Genomic DNA, 20,536 nt, shown 5'->3' with positions numbered 1-20,536 from the left:
GAAGCCTGGGTGATGAAATGTCGAGATTAGAGTAGGATCCAAGGAGCCGAAATGGGTTTTTTGAGAACATACAGAGATTGAGTCGTTTGGAGAGAATAAAAAATTAATATATTCAGATAGATTTGAATATTCTCTCTGTTAACGAAAGGATTGATTTATATAGAAGTAAATGGACAGAGCGCTTGAATCGTATGGAAGAAGACTGAATTCCGAAACGATCTCTAGTTTATATTCTTTTATAAGAAGACGTGATAAAGGCAGACTGAGTAAAAGATGGAGTTGGAACAGGTCAATGACCTAACCCGTGTAGAAAATTATAAATATTAATAAATTAATTTCTGAAGTTTTCATTTGTACTTCATTTCCTATAAAACTGGTTAATTTACAATCAGTAAGTTTGCTTTACTATAACTCCAAACTGGTGCAACCATTTTTCATGAAATAAGGTAAATTTTTATCTCAAACGTACGATTAAACATTGGAAACTTAAAGATTTGGAGAAAAATTAACGAAATTGAAGTTCATAAATTTTTTTTTATATAGAAAAATCTTCTCAGAAATTACGTAGTTTTATCATTTTCTTCTTTCATAATGTATATTTTTTTTCTTCGTTCTGATACATTGACGTAATACAGTAAATGTATTTTCGTCATAATTTCTATTTCTTTTTCAAATTAATTTTTCACTTCCTACATGTGAAATATTTTCAATAAGTAATCATCTACGGTAAAGTTTAATGCTTGAAGATTTTTCTTAAAAAAATAATAGTGTATGTCCGTGTATGTGCGCGCGCATGTTTGCGTATATGCTTACGTATGTATACATAATAAAAAAAAAATTGATAATTTGTCATTAAATTTATAACTTGAGGGTAAAAAACATCATAAAATTTATATGGTTGCCCATGAAACGGTGCCAGCATAAATGACATCAAGAATAAGATACACCCTGTACGATTTATTTATTCGTGTTCGCGTGCTTGTGTCTATGTATACATACATGGATATGAGTGTGGGTGGTAATATCTGGAAGAGTTCATTATCGCATGCTGTTTTTAGAAAGACAGTAAAGCTGTCCCTGTACAACTGTATTACATTTTTTGATTCGAATTAATTATTATTTAATGCACTGATTGAACGATTGAACTTAGTCAATCGTTGACAAATTTTTTAACAATTAAAAGTTTGCATAAATATTTTATGTAATAAAAGTTTCATAATAAATCATCGCGTTGATTGTAACAGATTACTGGATTTTTCGGTTTACTTCTAGGTACGATTATAAAAATAAAATGAAACCCTAAATATAAAATGTATTTTTTAAAATAAAATTTATTTTCTATATTCTGCACAAGTTGCTGCTGCCTTCTGCATAAACCTATACCTCTTAAAACTAATAATAAATGGTCTTCCTAGGGAAAATAACTGTAGAAAATGTTTTTGGAATAGAACATTTTACAACTTTTTATTATGTTTTAGAAGAGGAAGTAACATTCTTTCTCTCTTCTCTGACTACAACAACTTTTTTCTAAATATGTTATACTTGATTTTTCGTCTTTATATTTCATTACTACAAGTTTTCATTTCCGTAATTAAAAAACTAAATAAAATTAGTAATTTTTTTATGAATTTAACGTTTATGACAATATTTAACTGTTTTATAAATCACGATTTGTTCAGTTATGGAATATACAATAAATAAATCCGTTTTTTAAATGATAATCTTAGAAAAATTAAGGGAGTTAAATATTTAGAAATTTATATAGCGATTCATGAAGAATGTAACAAATATTTAGGACAAGTTCTATTAGTGAAAATAGAGAAGAAAGATCGAATAAACATAGGTTTGGTAAGGATCGTAGCGAGTGTCGGCTGGCGAAAGACTTCGCCCTGATTTTTGCGTCTTCGGTACAATTAAGCCATGCTGTAATGTTTGGAACGCAGATTAAAGGGGTGAATTTAATAGTTTTACATGAAATCTGACCTGAAAAATTGAAAAAAATATATCCCAGAACTGTATTTTTAATAGTTTTCGAGAAATCTGAAGTAAAAGATAAAATATTAGGGTGGAAAAACAATTATTTTATGTTTGGCCTAAAATAACTTTGTTAAATGGGTAATAAACACTTAAAAGTTTCAAATAAATTTTAAAAAGAATTAGATTCTGAGTAAAATGGTATGACTAAAGTTCACAGAAACTAAAAGAAAATGTAAGAATTTCGAAGTTTATTAAAAACGAAACATAAAAATGTGATAGATTTTAATAAACGAAACAAAATTTTCAATATAAAACCACTAAATTTACCCCTTAATTTGGATCCCAAGAATTTCAGTATGGTTTAATTTTAACAAAGGTGCAGAACTCACGTCGAAAGTTTTTGCTAGCCGATACTCGCTAAACAAGCCTTTCCGAATCTATTTTTATAAGAACTTTCTTCTTTATTTTCACCAGTAAAACACGTCCTGAAAATCTTTTACATTCTTCGTGGATCACTCTGTATAAAGAACTTAAAACAAGATGGTAGCAAAATCCAGGGAATGGGAATTAAGTTTTTAAAAGTTTCTAGTGATTTACATTAATGGATGATCGTACAAATGTCAATAATTATAATGGAGGAATAAGGGTAATCATTAATAAAAAGTTAAAGATTATAGAACATGTTTTTCAGTTATTTAGCCAAAACAAGAAACATGTTGGAATAGCTTAGAGAAGATAGTTTCCGGAACTCGTTTATATTACTTAAGTAGATATAAATAATTTTACATAAAACGTCATTAAGGTGGCCTGACAGAAACCTGATTGAGACGAGTAGATGACCTGATACAAAACTTGGCTAAATCTCATTCGAAAATGGCGCAAAATTTCTCAATAATCATCTTATGCCAAGTTTACTTGGGAAAAAGGAGGTGTGCCTTCTTCACTCAACTGAATATACTATTACATATCAATAAACTGACCGAAATGTATGTTATATTCAGCATTCCAGATAAAACCTTTCCTCTTTCCACAGCAGGAATTGGCTGTATAGTTAACTTCATTAACCTTAGAGAAAGAAACTTTAATTATCGTATTAAAGAAAGAAAAATGTCGTTTACTTATTAAGGAGAAAACGATCAAAAATTTTTATAATTTAAAAAAATATAAAATACGACGTAATCTCTTGCACATAATTTTAACCACCTCCAAGAATTTTTCATAAACTTATTGAAAAACAGTTAATCCCAATTAAATGACGTTATTTTTCATTTAAGTCGTAAAGGAATTTTAAATAAGAGATTATTTTTACTTTTAGATATTTCTTTAACTTAATAACTTGAAACAACTATTCCAGGAAAGGTTTTTTTTAAATTACAAGCGGCTATCCTCTTCTGGGGAAAGAAATTGATTTTTTAACTAAACTATTATCCTTATTAGCATCCTTACTCGGTAAGGATGCTTTTAAGCAAAAAATTTCAAATGATAAAAAATAAACTAAGTCGATTTCCAGTAACATTAATTATAATATTATTTTATAATATCAAGTAAAAGATATTCTTCCCTTAGTGAAAACAATTTTTTTTCTTAGTTTACTTTTTGGGGATTCATTTTAAAGATTTCAGAAAAAAAGAATAATTAAAAGACGTAAAATTTGAAAATTTATCGTACGAAATAACTTCCTTTTTTGGAGTTTTTACCGTCGGTTTATTTCGCGTAATAGACTGGACAATTTCTCTCTTTATCATATAAATTTACATATTTCTAACTATTAACTGCTCGCTTTAATTTTTTTTTTCATAATCCCAATTTTTCTAGGTTATCACAAATGGATCTCTCAGCAGATTTTAAATGACAATTACACTAGTTTACACAATTTTCGGAACAGGTACGTTAATGGCTCTTTTAAAAAGTATATTTTATGCTGAAACATAAAATTTAATCAAGAATCACGTCGCGTTTTTGAGTTATCTAAGTTTAAAGATCCCTATTATATCAATTTTGACGCATAACAGAAACAATCTGTTATCTTACCCATTATATTAAAAAATGGCTGATAGGACTAAGAGTGTATGACTACTTACACTATAAGTAAAAGCTTTTGTTTATTCTGATAATAGATCAAATATCATTCCATCCTGGAAGATCAAGATAAAGAATGGGCAGCGCATGTAACGTGTATTAGGTGTTACGTTAAGCTCTTTCGTTGACTACAAGGGAAAAGGGAGCATTTGCTATACCTATGGCATATATTTTGCTATACTTATGGTTTTATGAGAACCAATAAATCATTATGACGTTGTTACTTCTTTTAACAAATGTTTAACAATTAGTTTTTTTTAAATAAATAAAAGTAATATGTGTACCCAAATGTTCCATTGGCTATGAGATCAATCGCTCAAGGAGATTATTTACCTAGTCCGACAGCTTCAGCTTTCTGGCAGGAGATTTCAGATTCTGAAGAGGATTGTTTCGAAAATTTTTCTCTTTTTTTTCCTGTTTATCCTCTGGGAATCACCATCAGATATTACTTCAGAGGATGAATGAGGATGATATGATAGTGATAGTCTATCTTTTTCCAAGATAGATAGGACGAAACGAGTGACTACTGTTGGTTTCTACAAAGGGAGGACCCTACCGTATACAAAAGGAAGAAGTAATTTATTAGTTTATTGACTCCAGTTAGCAAAACGTTTAGGTACGTTTTATCTGTTATAAAATATAACAATTATAACAAATTTTAAAAAATACAGCGAGTCTTCTATTAACAAACAAACTGAGCTACATAAATATAAGAAGGAAAGAAAAAACCCGATTTAATGACTTTGGGAACACCGGATATTTCAGCCGATTGAAAATTAAAAGGATAACAAATATATTATTTCAGGAAGTTATAAAGTAAAATTTTATTCTGGTAACTTATTATATTCTAGACTACTATAAATTAAAGCTAAAAATAATATTGTAAGAAATGAAATAACTCCAACTCCCCCTTCTTTGTTCGAAATAAGAGTTCATTTTCGTTATTAGGTTTGGCTTGACTATATTAGTGCTACAGATCCCTTTTTATTATTACCGTTTTGAAATGTAGTTTGTAACAAAATACAATTAAATAATCTCAAACATTAAATCATGTCGTAGATGCAAACAAACAGTATTTCCATCCTTTTTCTTTATTAATGTTTTATAAGGAAACATCGTATAATATATTTTATTCGTGTCATAAAGAAGAGTTGTGTACTAAATACAAAGTGACGTCTGCACACAAACAAAAACAGGCTAATTGTGCAGGGTTATACAGTTAGTTGAGTAGATAGTATTGTGGGTATAGGGCAATAATAGTAATAGTTTTAGCTACCATTCCAAATGGAAAAAACAAGAACGGAGTCCAACTAGCGTTGTTTTATGGAGGGGGGGGGGGTAGAGAGGGGAGTTTTGGAATCGACTATAGCACAACCTCTCTACTCTTCTTATATGCTGTTGTTGTTATTGCATATACTTTCGGGAGGGGGGCATTAAACTTTAACTTATATTTGACTCTCCAGAAATCTTAACGCCGCCGCTGCTACCACTTTTATAAGTTGAAACAATCTTTAGTCGTACGTTAGACATTCACTTTCTTAATCGCTCCAAATTATTTCATCCTATTCATTTTTTTAAAAAAAAATTAATATTTTTTTCTAGATAACAAGACTAAAGAAAACATGGTATGTAATTTTGATTTAATTTTATTATTATTTTTTTAATATTTATTTATTAAAATGAAATAAAATATATTTGACTATAAATAACTCAAAAGTTTTTATTTAAAGTATTTTTTTAATATTATCTATGTGATTTTTTGTTATAATTAAGATTTATTACGATTTATTTAAATTGTAAATCAAAATGTCTACGCATAATATATTTTTTCAAAAATAAAAATTATAAATTTATTTTAAACAAATCGTATATTAAGTAGTAAATCAATTTTTTTTTGTGTTATTTTTAAACAAACATAAAAATATTTTAAATGAAGTAACAATGGGATGATCGTACATCAAATAAGACATTTTTTCTCATTTATGAATTAAATAATAATAGTCAGTTTTATCAATTTATATAAATACTGCTTCGGTCAATTTAATAAATAAATTTCTATCAATAATATAAAGAAATGAAGTAAAATATATTGAAAAAAATAATTTAAAAATCTTATTTTATTTTTTTAAGAATGATGCTTATGAAACTATTATAAATGATAGGGTGAAATTAGGTTGGCTGTTGTTTTATTCATCGCTGCAAAAAAAAATATATTTTTTTTTCTTTTTAAAATTGCATTAATATTTCCACGTTAAAATATGAAATAGTCTTGTAAAATAACATTTAAAAAAAGTACTTAATTTTATCATCTATAAATTTCTTTTCTAATTGGCTACCAATAAGTTTTTTTTTTTTTTTTTTTTTTACCGAAGCGAGCGGTATCTTTTACCAACAAAACAGTAATGTAATATATTGAAATTTAATTAACAAATCTGATTACAGGCTATTATCAAAAATGTAAGAATAAAATAAATCGATTTCATGTATCGAAAATCGATCAAATCTTCCATGAATAATTAAACAATTTAGAATTATACGTTTTGCTATGAAATAAAACAAAATTAACAGTTAAGGGCACAATTATTTAATTAAGAATGTTGAATTCTTATTACAAAATTATAATTCATAAGTTTTTATTATTAATTTTTTTAATAACTGTAAATTGTATTCACGTATCTTATTTAAATGGTACGATAAAGTAACAAAGAATGTCGACAACTAGCTTATCGTGATTCTGCTGTACTTTTAACAGAGCCATTTTTATTAATCTTTGTTTGGTACTGGTAAATGTGAATCATATAGACAATTTTAATTTTAATTATAAATTTTCATCCATCTGTAGAAAAATTCTCTTGTATCAAACCAGACAAAACAGAATTATTTTGATATATTGAAAATAAGCAGGGCAGAGTAATAACTTTATCCTGCAAGAAACAAGCATAATTCTTTCGTTTAAATTTTGAATAAATTCCATAATGATCTAAAAGATAATTAAGTTTATTTACTTAAAATTAAGTAAAAAGATTTATATTAAAAATATATCATTACTCCGGTTAATGAGATTTTAATTATAATTAATTAGATATATCATTGCTATCTCTGCATCGGATAATTTGCCGATTTCAGCGGCAGAGTGGTAACGTCTCTGTCTTTCATCCAGGGATCCCGGGTTCGAATGTCGGTCAGGCTTGGTTTTTTTCATACGCTATAAAAATCCATTTCCATATTCCCACGTACAGTTACAAGGTTCTTTGAATGCTTCTTTAGTGAAATAATTCATAAAGCGAAAAAAAAACTGTAATTTTTTGCACTCGCGTTTAACTTATTCTAAATTATTATTTATATTAACAACTTCAAAACTATTATTTTATTCTACACTGATTTTATTTATTGTCTTCAATTAGTAAGTAACATTATTTATTTCCTTCCCCATTTTGACAATTATGGATTACGTTTTACCCTTTTCTCAAAGTCCCTCTTCTTCCATTCTGGCTCCAATACTTTTTAAATATTTCACTAGCCTTTTCCTGAATTCTTATGTTACTCGTACTATTCACTTTTGTTTTTATCTTCTTCTTTGTAGAAAACCACCCTTTCCGAGATTTCTTTTAATTTTTGTTGTTAATTCCCTATTTTGTAAGTTCGGAATTTCTATTCCCGCTTCGTTTATATCTTTCTTAACTGTATCGAAATATCCGCTTTCAGTTTTTCCTTTTTAGATAAAAAGGAGAATTTTCTTAGGAATTCTATTATCAATCATCCTTAAAATGTAACTTATAAAAGGCTATCTCCTATAATGCATTATTCCTGACGAGGGTAGCACTTTGTGGAGACGGAATTTATACATCTTAACTATATAGTCTTTTACAGGATCAAATATTTTCCTTAAAAGTCTTTCGGGACCTTCGGATGAAAGGCGAAACGCTACCACTCTAGCACGTAGGTCATCAAATTTTTCTTGTTTTTTCTAAGAAAAAAAAAACCTTATCGTGTAGAAGTAAATTCAATGGCTACGCGTCCTCTGGCTAAATATTAAAAATTGACTACATAAAAAGTACAAAAATTAATTTTAAATGGTATTATTATATCACATGATTTTTCACTCTATTTTTATGAGATATTTTCATTTTGACAAATATGTAACAACTATGTATTCTTTATAAAATAAGAATATTTTATATATTTATAAAATATAAATTTTAAATACATTTGAAATTAAATTAGCCGTCCTCTGAGGCAGACTGGTGGCGTGTCTGCTTTTTTCATCTTATAGGTACTGAATTCGAATTATCAGTCAAGCTTAGCAATTTTTACACGCTGTAAAATTTCATCTCTCATGAACTGTAACTGGGCGGATAGCCTATGCTGTATTTTTCTTAAAAAAAAAAAAAAAAATTTAAAATATTACTTATTAAAAATAATTATTACAAATAAAATTTTTATTTTTTAATATTAAATTTCATAAGTTTATGCATTTACAAAATATTTATATATTAAAAAAAAAAAATTTACCTAATCTTCCTCCATGAGTCTGCAGTATTTACTGCCAATGCTCCGTATTGTAATGCCCTTTCTGAAAAACTTCCAGTAGTCATCCAGAACGAAACAAGATATGACTGGCTACAGAAACATCATATTCCATTTTCGTCTTAAATGCTTAAACCACAATTGTATGAACTAATTTAGTTGAACAAAAGTAACACAAAACGATACCGATTTGACGAATTATTGAAAAGAAGTGGGCATCATGTTCTCTGCGGCTTCCACTTCACTATCTTGATTTAAATCCAATTGAGATGGTGTGGTCAGAGGTGAAATGACAAATGCGAGCCACAAAACAACGTTTAAGATGTCAGAAGTGCAAAAAATAGTATGAAGATAAAATGAATTCGATGAGCGACCAATACCGGAAACCTTACTGTGAAAAGGTTAAAGAATCGAAGTTAAATATTGTAGCCAAGAATCGTTAATAGATTCTCTGACAGAATCTTTCATTACCTCATTATGTAGTGTTAGTGATAATAGTGACAATTACAATGGGAAATAGTGATGACAGCGAGGAGAGCGTTCTTGCTGAGTTAAACAGATAATCCATTTTCCAGTAAGCAATTACAGTAATAACCATCGACCGTTATTTACCGTGTAGATATACCGTATAGATAATATTTTGTCATCCATTATTACATTTTACAATGTACAGTACAGAATTAGCCGACTGTATTTAATTTCAAAATTGTTGCATTCATTTTTTAAAAATAAAACAATTATTTGGTAAGGGGGATTACTAAGAGCGAGGAACATGTTTTTATGTCGGGTAGTAATCATCGCCAATCCAAGCTCGCCGTTACTTGGCGACGACTGTACGTTACGACAGGTGGATTTCGAAAATGATCCCATTTTAAACCGGTCAGACGTTGATCATTTTAAATTTCTTCGGACACACCTAGGATTTGACTGATTTCAATAGCCCATAACTCAATTTTACATTTATAACAATTAATTTTAGTTATTTTCTGCTTCAGTAATAACCTTTATAGCCGTATAATTAACAGGTTATCCTTCTTGCTAAAAAAAAAAAAAATAATACACCCTCTTTTCGATATCATGGTACAGATTTTTCCGCAAAATAAAGCTACTGGCATTATCCTATTTTAAGAAGATACTTTGTATATTTTTATTTCACAACGTAGCATTTTCTAGAAAAGTAACTTTTAAAAAAGTAAATAAATATTTTTTAAATAAATTTTCAAAAGATCTTTAAAAATAATTATTTTTAAAGTTAAAAAAATAAGTTGGTAAAACTGATTATTATTATTATTATTATTATTATTATTATTATTATTATTATTATTATTATTATTATTATTATTATTATTATTATTATTATTATTATTACTATTATTATCATTATCTGGAAAAAAGTAGGTGAGGATGAGGTACGAATATTCCCAAAATTTTTAACATTGAATATTATCAATATTGTATTTAATATTATGTATACTTACTTCATGTATTTTTATTTTATCACTTAAGTTTGGCATAAGCATAAATTTCCCTAATATTAGGAAAAATTATATTTTTTCCCTAATATTTTACGCTATGTATTTGATCGAGAAAGACTTAAATAATTGTTCTGGATCAAGTTATTTGTTCTTAAGACTATTTTTGTATTACTTTTTTCAGGTTTAATTTTTTTTTAAATCTTATTCTAAAACTTATAAATAATTTGTTAATTGTTTTTATAGGTTCACCCAAATGAGTACGACTATCAGGTATAAATTAATAAATAAATTAATGTTTATATTCACTCATTTACAAACTAAATTCTACGTGGAATAATTAATTCTTTTGTTTGTTATTGTCTATCGTAATAAAAAAAAAAACAAAAATAATAATTCGTGTCTGTCACTTTTTTGTGTATATTGTCAACGAGTAATAATCTGTGTCTAATCCATTTAAATGAATTTATGTTATTCTAATTTATTTAACAATTATCACAATGTTAAAAAAATTACTAATTTTCTAATTTATTACAGTCATTTTTAAAATAAAATTCATTGCCGACCTTCGTGGTTAAATAGGTAGCGTCTCGGCATTTCCCGCGGAGATCTCGGGTTCGAACTCCCGTTAGGAATAGCGTCTTTCGTAAGCTACCAATCTCCCCCGGGCTTATGACCATAGCTGTTAATGCCCGCTTTTTTATAACGAATATATATAGTTTTTATATTTTTACTAAATAATATTAGGCCATTTTAATTTTATTTTCAATGAAATATTAAATTTTCCCACTATAACTTAAAATTTATTTAATAAAAATCAGTAAAGCCAACTCGTACAAATGTTTTATTTTTTTGTGAATTTCTAGTTGAAATTTTACCTATCTGTGTTTAAACTACTTGACACAATACTAGAGCATTTATTACATTTTTTGAAAATATTTTCAGTTTTAAGCAAAATATTTGTAAATTCTTACGATGATAATTCCTAAGATTTTTTAATAAACAAATCTTTTCATACCTAGGTTGTCTGAAAAGTTTTGAACCTAACATAGAAAGACGTATTTTTTCTGTCAAATATAGTTTTATTTTTTAACAAAGTCTCCTTTCAAGACGATACACTTTTACCAGCATTGCTCTAACCTCTTTAACCCTTCCAAATAGTAGCTGGCGTCTTTCTCCGCAAAATAGGCGTTTACGTATGGGATAACCTCCTCGTCCGATAAAAATCTCTTTCCTCCAAGCGAAACTTTAAGGTGAGGAAACAAGAAAAAGTCGCTTGGGGCCAGATCTGATGAATACGGTGAGTGGTCAACCTACTCAAAGTGCAATTCGAGCTCATTGTCCTGATGGAAAAACACTTTCTTCTTCTTCTTCTTCAAATGTGGTCGTTTTTTTAATTTCTGCCTTCAGCTTGTCAAGCAATGATGCGTAATACTATACCGTTATTGTTTTATCTTTTTCAAGATAATCGATAAACAAAATTCCGTTACTCCCAAAAGCAGTCCCCGTCACGTTCCCGGCCGATGGAACAGTCTTCGTCTTTTTCGAAACAGGTTCACTGTTTACAGTCCACTGTTTTGACTGTTGTTTTATCTCAGGAGTGTAATGATGGATCCATGTTTCATCTGCAGTTATGAATCGACGCAAAAAATCTGACTCGTTTTGCTTAAACTGCCCCAGCAGGGCCTTGGAAATTTTCATTCGAATGCGCTTTTTGGTCCAAAGTGAGCAAACGTGGCCCCCAATCCGCGGATAGCTTACACATATCCAATTCTTCAGTTAATATATTACAAACACGTTCTTTCGATATGTCCATAGCCTCTGCTATCTATATAACCTTAATTTGTCGGTTGTCTAGTAGCATTTGGTGAACTTTTTCGATGATATCGGTAGTGGTTGCGTTTTTGGCCGTCCCGAATGCTCATCATCAGCCAAGCTGGTACGACTATGTTTAAATTCAGCTGCCCATCTTTTCACGGTAGCAAATGATGGGACAGAGTCCCCGAAAACAGCGTCCACCTCGGTTTTAATTTGCGTAGGCGTATTGCCTTTCAAATCCAAGTATTTAATCACGGTACGATATTCGATTTTTTCCATTTTCATAAAAACACTCACAATGACATACTCAAACGATTATCAAACAACAACTGAGCGTCCAAAATGGCTGAAATTTTAGTGAGTACCTTTCAACGAATGCGCGCATTCCCTAACTTTTGTTGACGAGTGCTGCCATCTTCATGTTGAGGCTCAAAACTTTTCAGACAACCCTCCTAAAATTAAGCGTTTTATTTTTTTAAAAGGAAAACTGTTTCGACAAAAAGTGATCGTGTCACGCATCGATAATGTCCCAGGCTTTTGTAAAATTTTGTAATTATTCATTCCCACTCCTCATTGATATGACCCTGAATAGATATATATGCTCTGTTTTCGTTATAATTTTTTTTCAACCATATCACCATAAAATTTTATATACACCAATAAATATATTTGTAATTCATTCGTCAAATTGTGTAAGTGAAATAAATTAATACTTTGTGTTTATAACTAATTTAATCTATTATAATTTTTTTGTCACGTATAAAAATAACTAAAATTATATTAGTTCTGATGAATTAGAGAATAGTTGTGTCAAATTTTTGTTGTCTAATTTATGTGTAATAATTTCTATTAATAAGATATTTAATAAAAAAAAAAATTATTTGTAAAATTTTATTTATTTGTACTTAATGCACTATAACAAACAAATAACACAATAATTGCAATCAATTCAATAACACACTACATTAATAATAACAATAACATACACACATGCACTACACTCAAAAAAGTTGCCTCATTTTACTACTTTCAGCCTACTCTCTTTAAAAATCTGTTAAATTTAAATATTTATTACCAAAACAATTTCTTTGAAATATTGTATTCATTAATGTGTTTTTTTGTTGTACCTACTTAAGAATATTTTTCACAAAACAGGTAAAGGATTTTTTTTATACATTAAAAAAAACATGTTTTTTTTTTTTTTAAATTCTATGCTTAAATTACTTTTCGATTTCCTACGTCGGTTTTTGAAATTTTAACAACAAATTTGATTGCTAAAATCAATTTTGAAATATTAAAAAAAAAAAAAAAAACTAAGGACTTACTAATCATTAAATTACTATTCATAATATTAAATAAAAATAAAAAGTAATCTGTATGAAAAATCTGATTGTTCTAGCTTAGTTAAATTTTTCTGTATCAACAGAACAGGTAATATAAAAAAAAAATACATTTATTATAAATAAAATGCTGACAACAAAGTTGTTACACTTTCCTGGCATTGGTTATTTATTTTTACATAGTGGAAAAATAATGATTCAAGGAAGTTTTAAAAATTCAAAAAATAGATATTTTTAAACTTTGATCCATTCCCCAACCCTAATATTGTACCCAAAGTATTTTTGGGACCACATGCAAAGACATAAAAAAATTCAGTTAAAAAAATATGCACAAAAAAAAAATAGCTTTTTTGAATTTTGGGAGAAAGGGAAGAATTTGTGGGCAAATGTTTATTTAAATGGTAAAATAAGCATGTGGATGTACTGAGTTAAATATAAAGTGGGATTATGTTGGCAAAAGTTTGAGAAAATTAACCTCAAAGAAACTATCTTTCCCCTGGTGACATTGACTCTCAAATTTTTACTAAAAAATTGCTCCATATATGAATACATGAATTTCTGTACAAGATCATTTTATCCATTCAAAAGCTATTAAGCTTCAAAATCGTCAACACTAGTACATACACACATATGTACGTACATTAACCCCTACTTTTTCATTTTTTGGGGTTCCTAGATCATAAAATGTTGAGAAATCGAAAAAACCCATACCCCATTTTTTGATTAATTACCATCCTCCCTTATTGCAGCATAGCTCTAGACTGTGATGACAGGAAAGTAATATATTATTTCCTTTTTTCAAATTACAAAAGATTATTCATTAGGAACACATTATCATTTCTAGTTAATCTAAAGTTGATTTATTTGTTCCTATACAATTACTTTTTTACCACATGCTCTTCTAAATATTTATAACTAAATTTCCATATTTTTATTACAAATAGTTTTGGAAAGATTTTGAACTTTTCTATTTGATTTTCTTTTAGTAGAATATCCATTAATTATTTATTTTTAATTGTTTACAATTTATATTCTTTTTATTAAATAGTTTTAGTCTTTTAATACTACTTTTTCAAAGAATGTTTCTCTTTTAAGATAAATAGAAAAAAATACTTTTGGTTATTTTGTACCTTTAAACCTCAAACTTTACATTGTTTTTCATTTTCTTTGTAGCTGTTAGGTTAAATTACTGTAGATTATTGTTAAGATGTTTTCTAATTCTTTTAAAACCGCTAAACATTACATATTTTATGAAAAAATTCTTTACTTGAAAAAAAAAATTAACTTTTTATTGAACTAAAAAATAAAAAAGGTACTGCTTTCATTTTTTCTTTATTTTAAGAATAGTATGTTGAATATAAATTTATGTATGTTTTTCCATGTAATTTTTTTATTTATTTAAAACAGAAAGCAGATTTTTAGTATGGGTAGCTGAAAATATTAAACTAATATGGTAAAATAACACTTCTTACATACACATATAAAATTCTTATTAACTTATCTTAAAATCACAAGATAATTTAATAAATACATATATCTAATAATAAAATATTATAATTTGTCTAGAATTAAGTTTTATGTATATATTTATGATGTAAGTACTGATAAGAGCAAAAAAAAAAAATTGGTAAAAAACATAGTTGATGTCAAGGGTATGCTGTGTGTAGAATGTATGACAGCAATGAGTTACTTATTATAAATGTGTGTACGTAGATTTGTAATATTGAATTAATCCAATGATAATTCAGATAAGTTTATTACTTATTTAAAGAAATGAAGTTTTGTAAAAACTTCGTCTTGGCATTTCTATTGACAATGACTTTTAAATTTTTCATTAGACATATTAAGTATATTTTTATTTTCCTAATGTGTACATTGCAATCTGTTCAACTGGTGAATTTAAGCTACCCCCCCCCCCCATAGCACAATTAGATAAGGATGATTTGTAATTACATGTAAATGAGATATAGTCTTACAGATTCAGATTGACCATCCCTGAGACATCTGGTTATTTGAACACCAACCACCAAAGTACACGGGATTCACTGTCTAGTATTCAAATCTGTATAAAAGCAAAAAAAATTTACCCAGATTGAACCTCAGAATTTTCAACTTTGAAAATCAGCTGTTAAATAACTGATTGCGATGACAAGTTAACCACTAGACCAGCCTGGTGGGCTATATTAAAAATATAAATTAATTTTTATGTTTTTATAAGTAAAAATTATTTATTTTAGTAAAATATAATTTTTACTTAATCGCACTTTAAAAAATAAACAAACTTTAAGAAACGGGTCCTCTTATAATAAACAGAATTTATGAAGTAATTTTAATAAACCACAGCCCATTAAAATCCTCAAAAAAATTAACCACTTATGACAAGTTCAATTTCAGTATTGATACTTAAACCGTCTGCACATTCATTGTTAATAATATCAGATAAGTAAAATATTAGCCTGACCTTTGAAGTGAACTACCAGTTTTCAACTATTTAAGTACTTGCACAGTATCTCCACAGAAATCCAAAATACTAACAACACAAACAGTATAAAATAAGAGAAAGCAAGAAGAAGTAGTTAGAATATAAAGTAGGGGAAACAAGAGAAAGTAGTTGGAAAATGAAAAGATAGTTGGAAAATCGATAGAGGTGTTAAAGAAATGTTTTATGCTAATAAACTAACAAAAATATGAATGAAGAAAAAATAGTTATAAATAATGTTCCAACTACTACAGAAACAATAATAAAATATTTATTTGGAATGTTATTAACTCGGATAGCATATTTTCTGCAGGAACTCATTGGATGTGTTATATGAAGAAAGATAACACTGTAGTGATAACAGTAGTTGTGATATTCCTCCTCCATTGGAACTTCAGTGTTATTTAAAAGAACAAACAAATCTTGTATAAAACAGATAATGCTCAAAATTTTGATGATCTTCCAATCTGTATAATTTATGTTTGGAACCTCTAGATTATTTTCAAAAGGCTCGGATATGAAAAAAATTTCTTATATAATAAAAGACTGTGACAAACCTCAGAAATGAATTCAAATCATAGTTTTATTTTTAATAAATTTAGGGAAGAGATTGAAAATATCTCTTCTCTCCTTTAGTACTTAATGATGAAACAGTGACAAAAATAAAAGAACGATTTTACCACTAAAATAAAGGCTTTAGAATATAAATATGACGGAATTAAGAATGAAAATAATGAACTAAATGAAACAAGAAAAAAATTTAAGAATGAATATAATTGAAAAATAAAGGTCTTAAAATATGAATTTCAGAGTAAATCTGGAAAAATAATTGAGAGAATTATAAATGAAAAGAATGAACTAGAGGATGATTTTACCAGAAAAAAATAAAAGGCTTTAGAATATGAATTTCATAGTAAATCTAAAGAAGCATTTGATGGAATTAAGAACGAATTAGCTAAATATTTAAAAACCATAATTAAAGACATAAATACACTAAAAGATAATATTTATTTTACTAAATCTTAATTGAGTGTTAAAAATAAACATATTGTCAGTGTAACTCCTGAAAATGATTGTGTAAGATGACTGTCATTAAAAGTCAATTAGATGACTTAGAAAAAAGATAATGATGATTTGCGCAAAAAAAATGGAATATTTCTGTACATTGCCTTTAAACCTACCTAGCTACTTAACTTAAAGCCATACCGAATTCATGTATCACAGGAATAACACCCGATTGATTATGCTGCTAGACTCCACTACTGTCAATGGTTTAATCAGTTTGTAGGGGAAAGCATTAAAGTGTTAGATAATGTATTTTTTTGCAGATGAGGCTTGGTTTCATTTGAGTAGTTATTTTAATAGTCAGAATGATCACTATTGGAGCCCAACAATTCTCATATCATCCATTTACAAACTTTACACCAAGAGAAAATCGGCATGTGGTGTGAAATTTCCAGGTGAAGAATAACTAGCACTATATTCTTTAAAAACATTCTTAATGCAGATCTCTACCAAGAAATTTTAACAAAATTTATTGTAAATCTAGAATTAAATGAGAGAGATTCGTGGTTTCAACAAGATGGGACCACATGTCACATGACAAGAGTAAAATTTGTTTGACGTAAAAGAGAAATTTGTTTGACAAAAGAGTAGATCGATTGACTTATGGCCAGCTAGGTCACACATTTTCCCCCCATCTATCAATTTATTTCAAATGTTTCCTAAATAGTTATAACTAAAAACACTGACCGATTCAAATGAACAGTATCAATTACACGAAACAAAAATGTTAACTGTGGTATATACTATAAAGTGTGTAATAAAAATTCTATGACTGCTTTTAATAAACATCTCTTATTTTATTTTGGATGGTATCCAGTTGGTCTTCACTACTTACTTCATTTGATTTTTGTCGAGAGATGAGAAATGACGTTATGCTGGCAACGATCACACTGCAGATAGCGACCTGAATGCAGCAGGACAGCGAATGATAAGAGATCATGATCACCCTCTCTCCCTCAAACTAAAATCTCCCTCTCCCCCTCAAACTGTTATATAGAAGTTAATAATTATATATCAATCTCATATTACATCCAGCTAACTGTTATCAGTAAATAAGGTATTTAAAATACCTTGGTACTTAATATCTTTATTAACGTTTTTTTTTACTCTTTGACATTTAGTAGATAATTTATGTTTTCACAGTAATCTGTTGGTTAACCATTTGTCAAATAAATATTGGCAGTGCAAATTATTTTGACTAAAAGCTGTCATAATTAATGACAAGAAACTCTTTTTAAAAAATTATTTATTATAATCTTCTGAATACACTGCTTTTGGACCTGTAAAATATGATAAACAATTAATACAGGGTGAATGACTGCACTTATAAGACTTGGGCTATCTTGGCACTATGATCTCAAACATTTCTTCATCAGTCATCCTCTCTAAAATAGAAAAATAATGCAATATTTAAACTTTTTAAAAAGAACGTGTGAATAACCTGAGTCAGGGCTACTTAATCGTGACTTGTGGAAAAGTTGGAAAACAAGAAAATGCTGAAAACTGTTTACAGAAAATTGTTTAAAATTTAAGTTTAAATGACAATTTAAAAACAGAAGATGATTTAATGGATGAATCTATTAAAGATGACTGTTTAAATATATTTAAAGTCATATTTAATAGAGTATGAAAGATAAATAAAGTAAAAAAAAAAGAAATGTTTATTAATAATAATAATAATAAATGAAAAATAAAAAATGGCTCTTTGGCTAAATCGAAGGAAAACACAGCAGCACACATAGAAGAGTTAACAGGAATAGCCCAAAAAGCAGGCTTACATATATCCTTTACCGAGACGGAAATCATGACAAACATCAGATCATCCGCATAAAAGGCAATAGCGAATAATTACGGAAAGATAAATGTCGCAAACCAATTTAAGTACAGTAAAATCTCCTTATTCGCGTGGGTTAGAGACCGTAAAAATGCCGCGAATACAGAAAACCGCGAATATAGAACGGAACAGATCTCATTTAATGAAGAATGGTTAGGTTCTATATAAAATGAAAAAAATCATGCTTACTTAGGGCAATGTTACTGATGAAATACAGTCGGCAACATTAATTATAAGGCCTAATTTAGTACAGTACATAGGTACACTACACAAAAAATATTAAACAAAATATATTAAATTTCCTAATTTATTCGTAGGCACTTAACGAACTGTTTGATTTAAAAACTCACAGTATGTACTGTATTAGAAAACGGTATTACATGTTCAAATCGTACTAATGCCTTATATGTTCAACTCGTAATTGCCTTATAAAGTCAAGAAAACAGCACTACAGTACTACAGACACTAAAACTAAAATTACTGTGAAGGAAATTTACAAAACTAACCTACAGTATTTTGGATTTCATTAACAAAAATTTGTAATTTTTTCTTGTCTCGCTCTTGTTTTTAAATTCGTGTGAAGTTTCGTGTATTCCTGCATGGCATCTTTAATTCTGCGTTTAAAGTTTAAGCTTCTATTCAAAAATGGATCAGCATCTATAAAAAAACTGAATAAGATTATGGTATAGTTTAATGCCTTCGGTAAGCGTTTTGACATTTAATTGTTTTCCAGGGATCGTATCTTCTACTTCTTCACGTTCATACTCTACCTGCGCCGTTAAATCTTTTAATGTCACTACATAATGTAATATACGCGAATACGGAAAATTTTAGCCGCAAATATAGAAAAGACATCGTAAAATATTGCACCGCGAATAATGAAATCGCGAATACGGGAAGCGCGAATAAGGAGATTTCACTGTAACTGGAATGATTATTAGCAAAAACGAATAGATAAACAATCAATTGAAAATATAATACTAAATCTGTAAAAGCTTACATTTATCAGCAAAGACATCTATAATAAGAAAAATCTCTCAAAAATCGCGAAAGTATGACTCTATGCTACTCTAGTAAGACCAGTAATCTTACATGGCACTTCAAATTTTACACCTAACTGACCACGAAAAATTGTTCAAGATAAGAAAAAGCTTACTAAGAAAAATCAAGCTTATAAAAAAGCTTGATTTGGAAAAGACCTGACTTGGAAAAGTAAGCTTAGAAAAAGCTTACTAAGGAAAATCAATGGTCCAAAGGTAACAGGTAAAGGATACAAACTGAAATCAAGCAAGGTGATTACCAAAATCAAGAAAAACTATAAACAGCGACAGGAAAAGGTTAGATTTCTTGGGGCGTATGATCAGGATGAACCCAAATAGATTAAATAAATAAATCTTTGGCAAGCTGTAGAAAATAAAAAGCAAAACAGATTACCTGAAACAGATAAAAGCGGACCTGCAAAGGATAAGCTTGAAAGAAGAGGATTGTTGCGATAGAAATAACTTCTGAAGAATAATTTAAAATATAAAATTATATTTAATAAGATTAATTTTTTTTATGAAATATAAAATTATAACAATATAAAACGTTCTTGTGGCAAAAAAGGACGGAAAGAAAATGAACAGATGTGCAAAAACGAAGCCATGTCCAAAAAATGAGAGACGCATGGCAAAAGAGAGAAGAAGCTAAAAGAATATTTTCGCGATCCTAAATTGGCCTTTACGCATAAAAAAAGAAATGAAAAATAAAGAAATAATATTTTTTAATAATTATTAATTAACAAATAAAAATTTCCAATTTTTAATAGTTTTTTTTAAACAAAAATAAAACATTTTTCACCAAAATTGTAAGAAGTACTTTTTAGGCAAACTTTAAGTTGTATAAAGACAATTTAAAAATAATCAAAACAACTGAAACTTCTACCGATTTAATGCTTGTAATGAGC

The 20,536-nt window shown here is 28.2% G+C and overlaps 2 protein-coding genes across 3 annotated transcripts in view; one reads left to right on the top strand and one right to left on the bottom strand.

Annotated features, from left to right (window-relative positions):
* LOC142323790 (putative gustatory receptor 28b) overlaps nt 1-8,852 on the bottom strand; it is a 70,047-nt gene extending 61,195 nt beyond the window's left edge. Inside the window, exon 1 of the mRNA XM_075364003.1 lies at nt 8,569-8,852. The gene's annotated coding sequence lies outside the window, so the exon portion shown is untranslated. The remainder of the gene's footprint in view (nt 1-8,568) is intronic.
* LOC142323791 (troponin C, isoallergen Bla g 6.0301) overlaps nt 5,472-20,536 on the top strand; it is a 34,448-nt gene continuing 19,383 nt past the window's right edge. The window contains exons 1-2 of one of the 2 annotated variants that reach the window (XM_075364006.1): nt 5,472-5,681; nt 10,302-10,328. In XM_075364006.1, coding sequence (XP_075220121.1) covers nt 5,679-5,681; nt 10,302-10,328 — 30 coding nt within the window. In that variant the 5' untranslated portion in view covers nt 5,472-5,678. The remainder of the gene's footprint in view (nt 5,682-10,301; nt 10,329-20,536) is intronic. The other variant, XM_075364007.1, reaches the window with a different exon arrangement.

The sequence above is a fragment of the Lycorma delicatula genome, chromosome 4 (genome assembly GCF_047948215.1).
Source record: "Lycorma delicatula isolate Av1 chromosome 4, ASM4794821v1, whole genome shotgun sequence".
NCBI classification, from domain to species: Eukaryota; Metazoa; Arthropoda; class Insecta; order Hemiptera; family Fulgoridae; genus Lycorma; species Lycorma delicatula.
The sequence above is the reverse complement of the archived record's forward strand: the minus strand, read 5'-3'. Positions and strand labels throughout refer to the sequence as shown.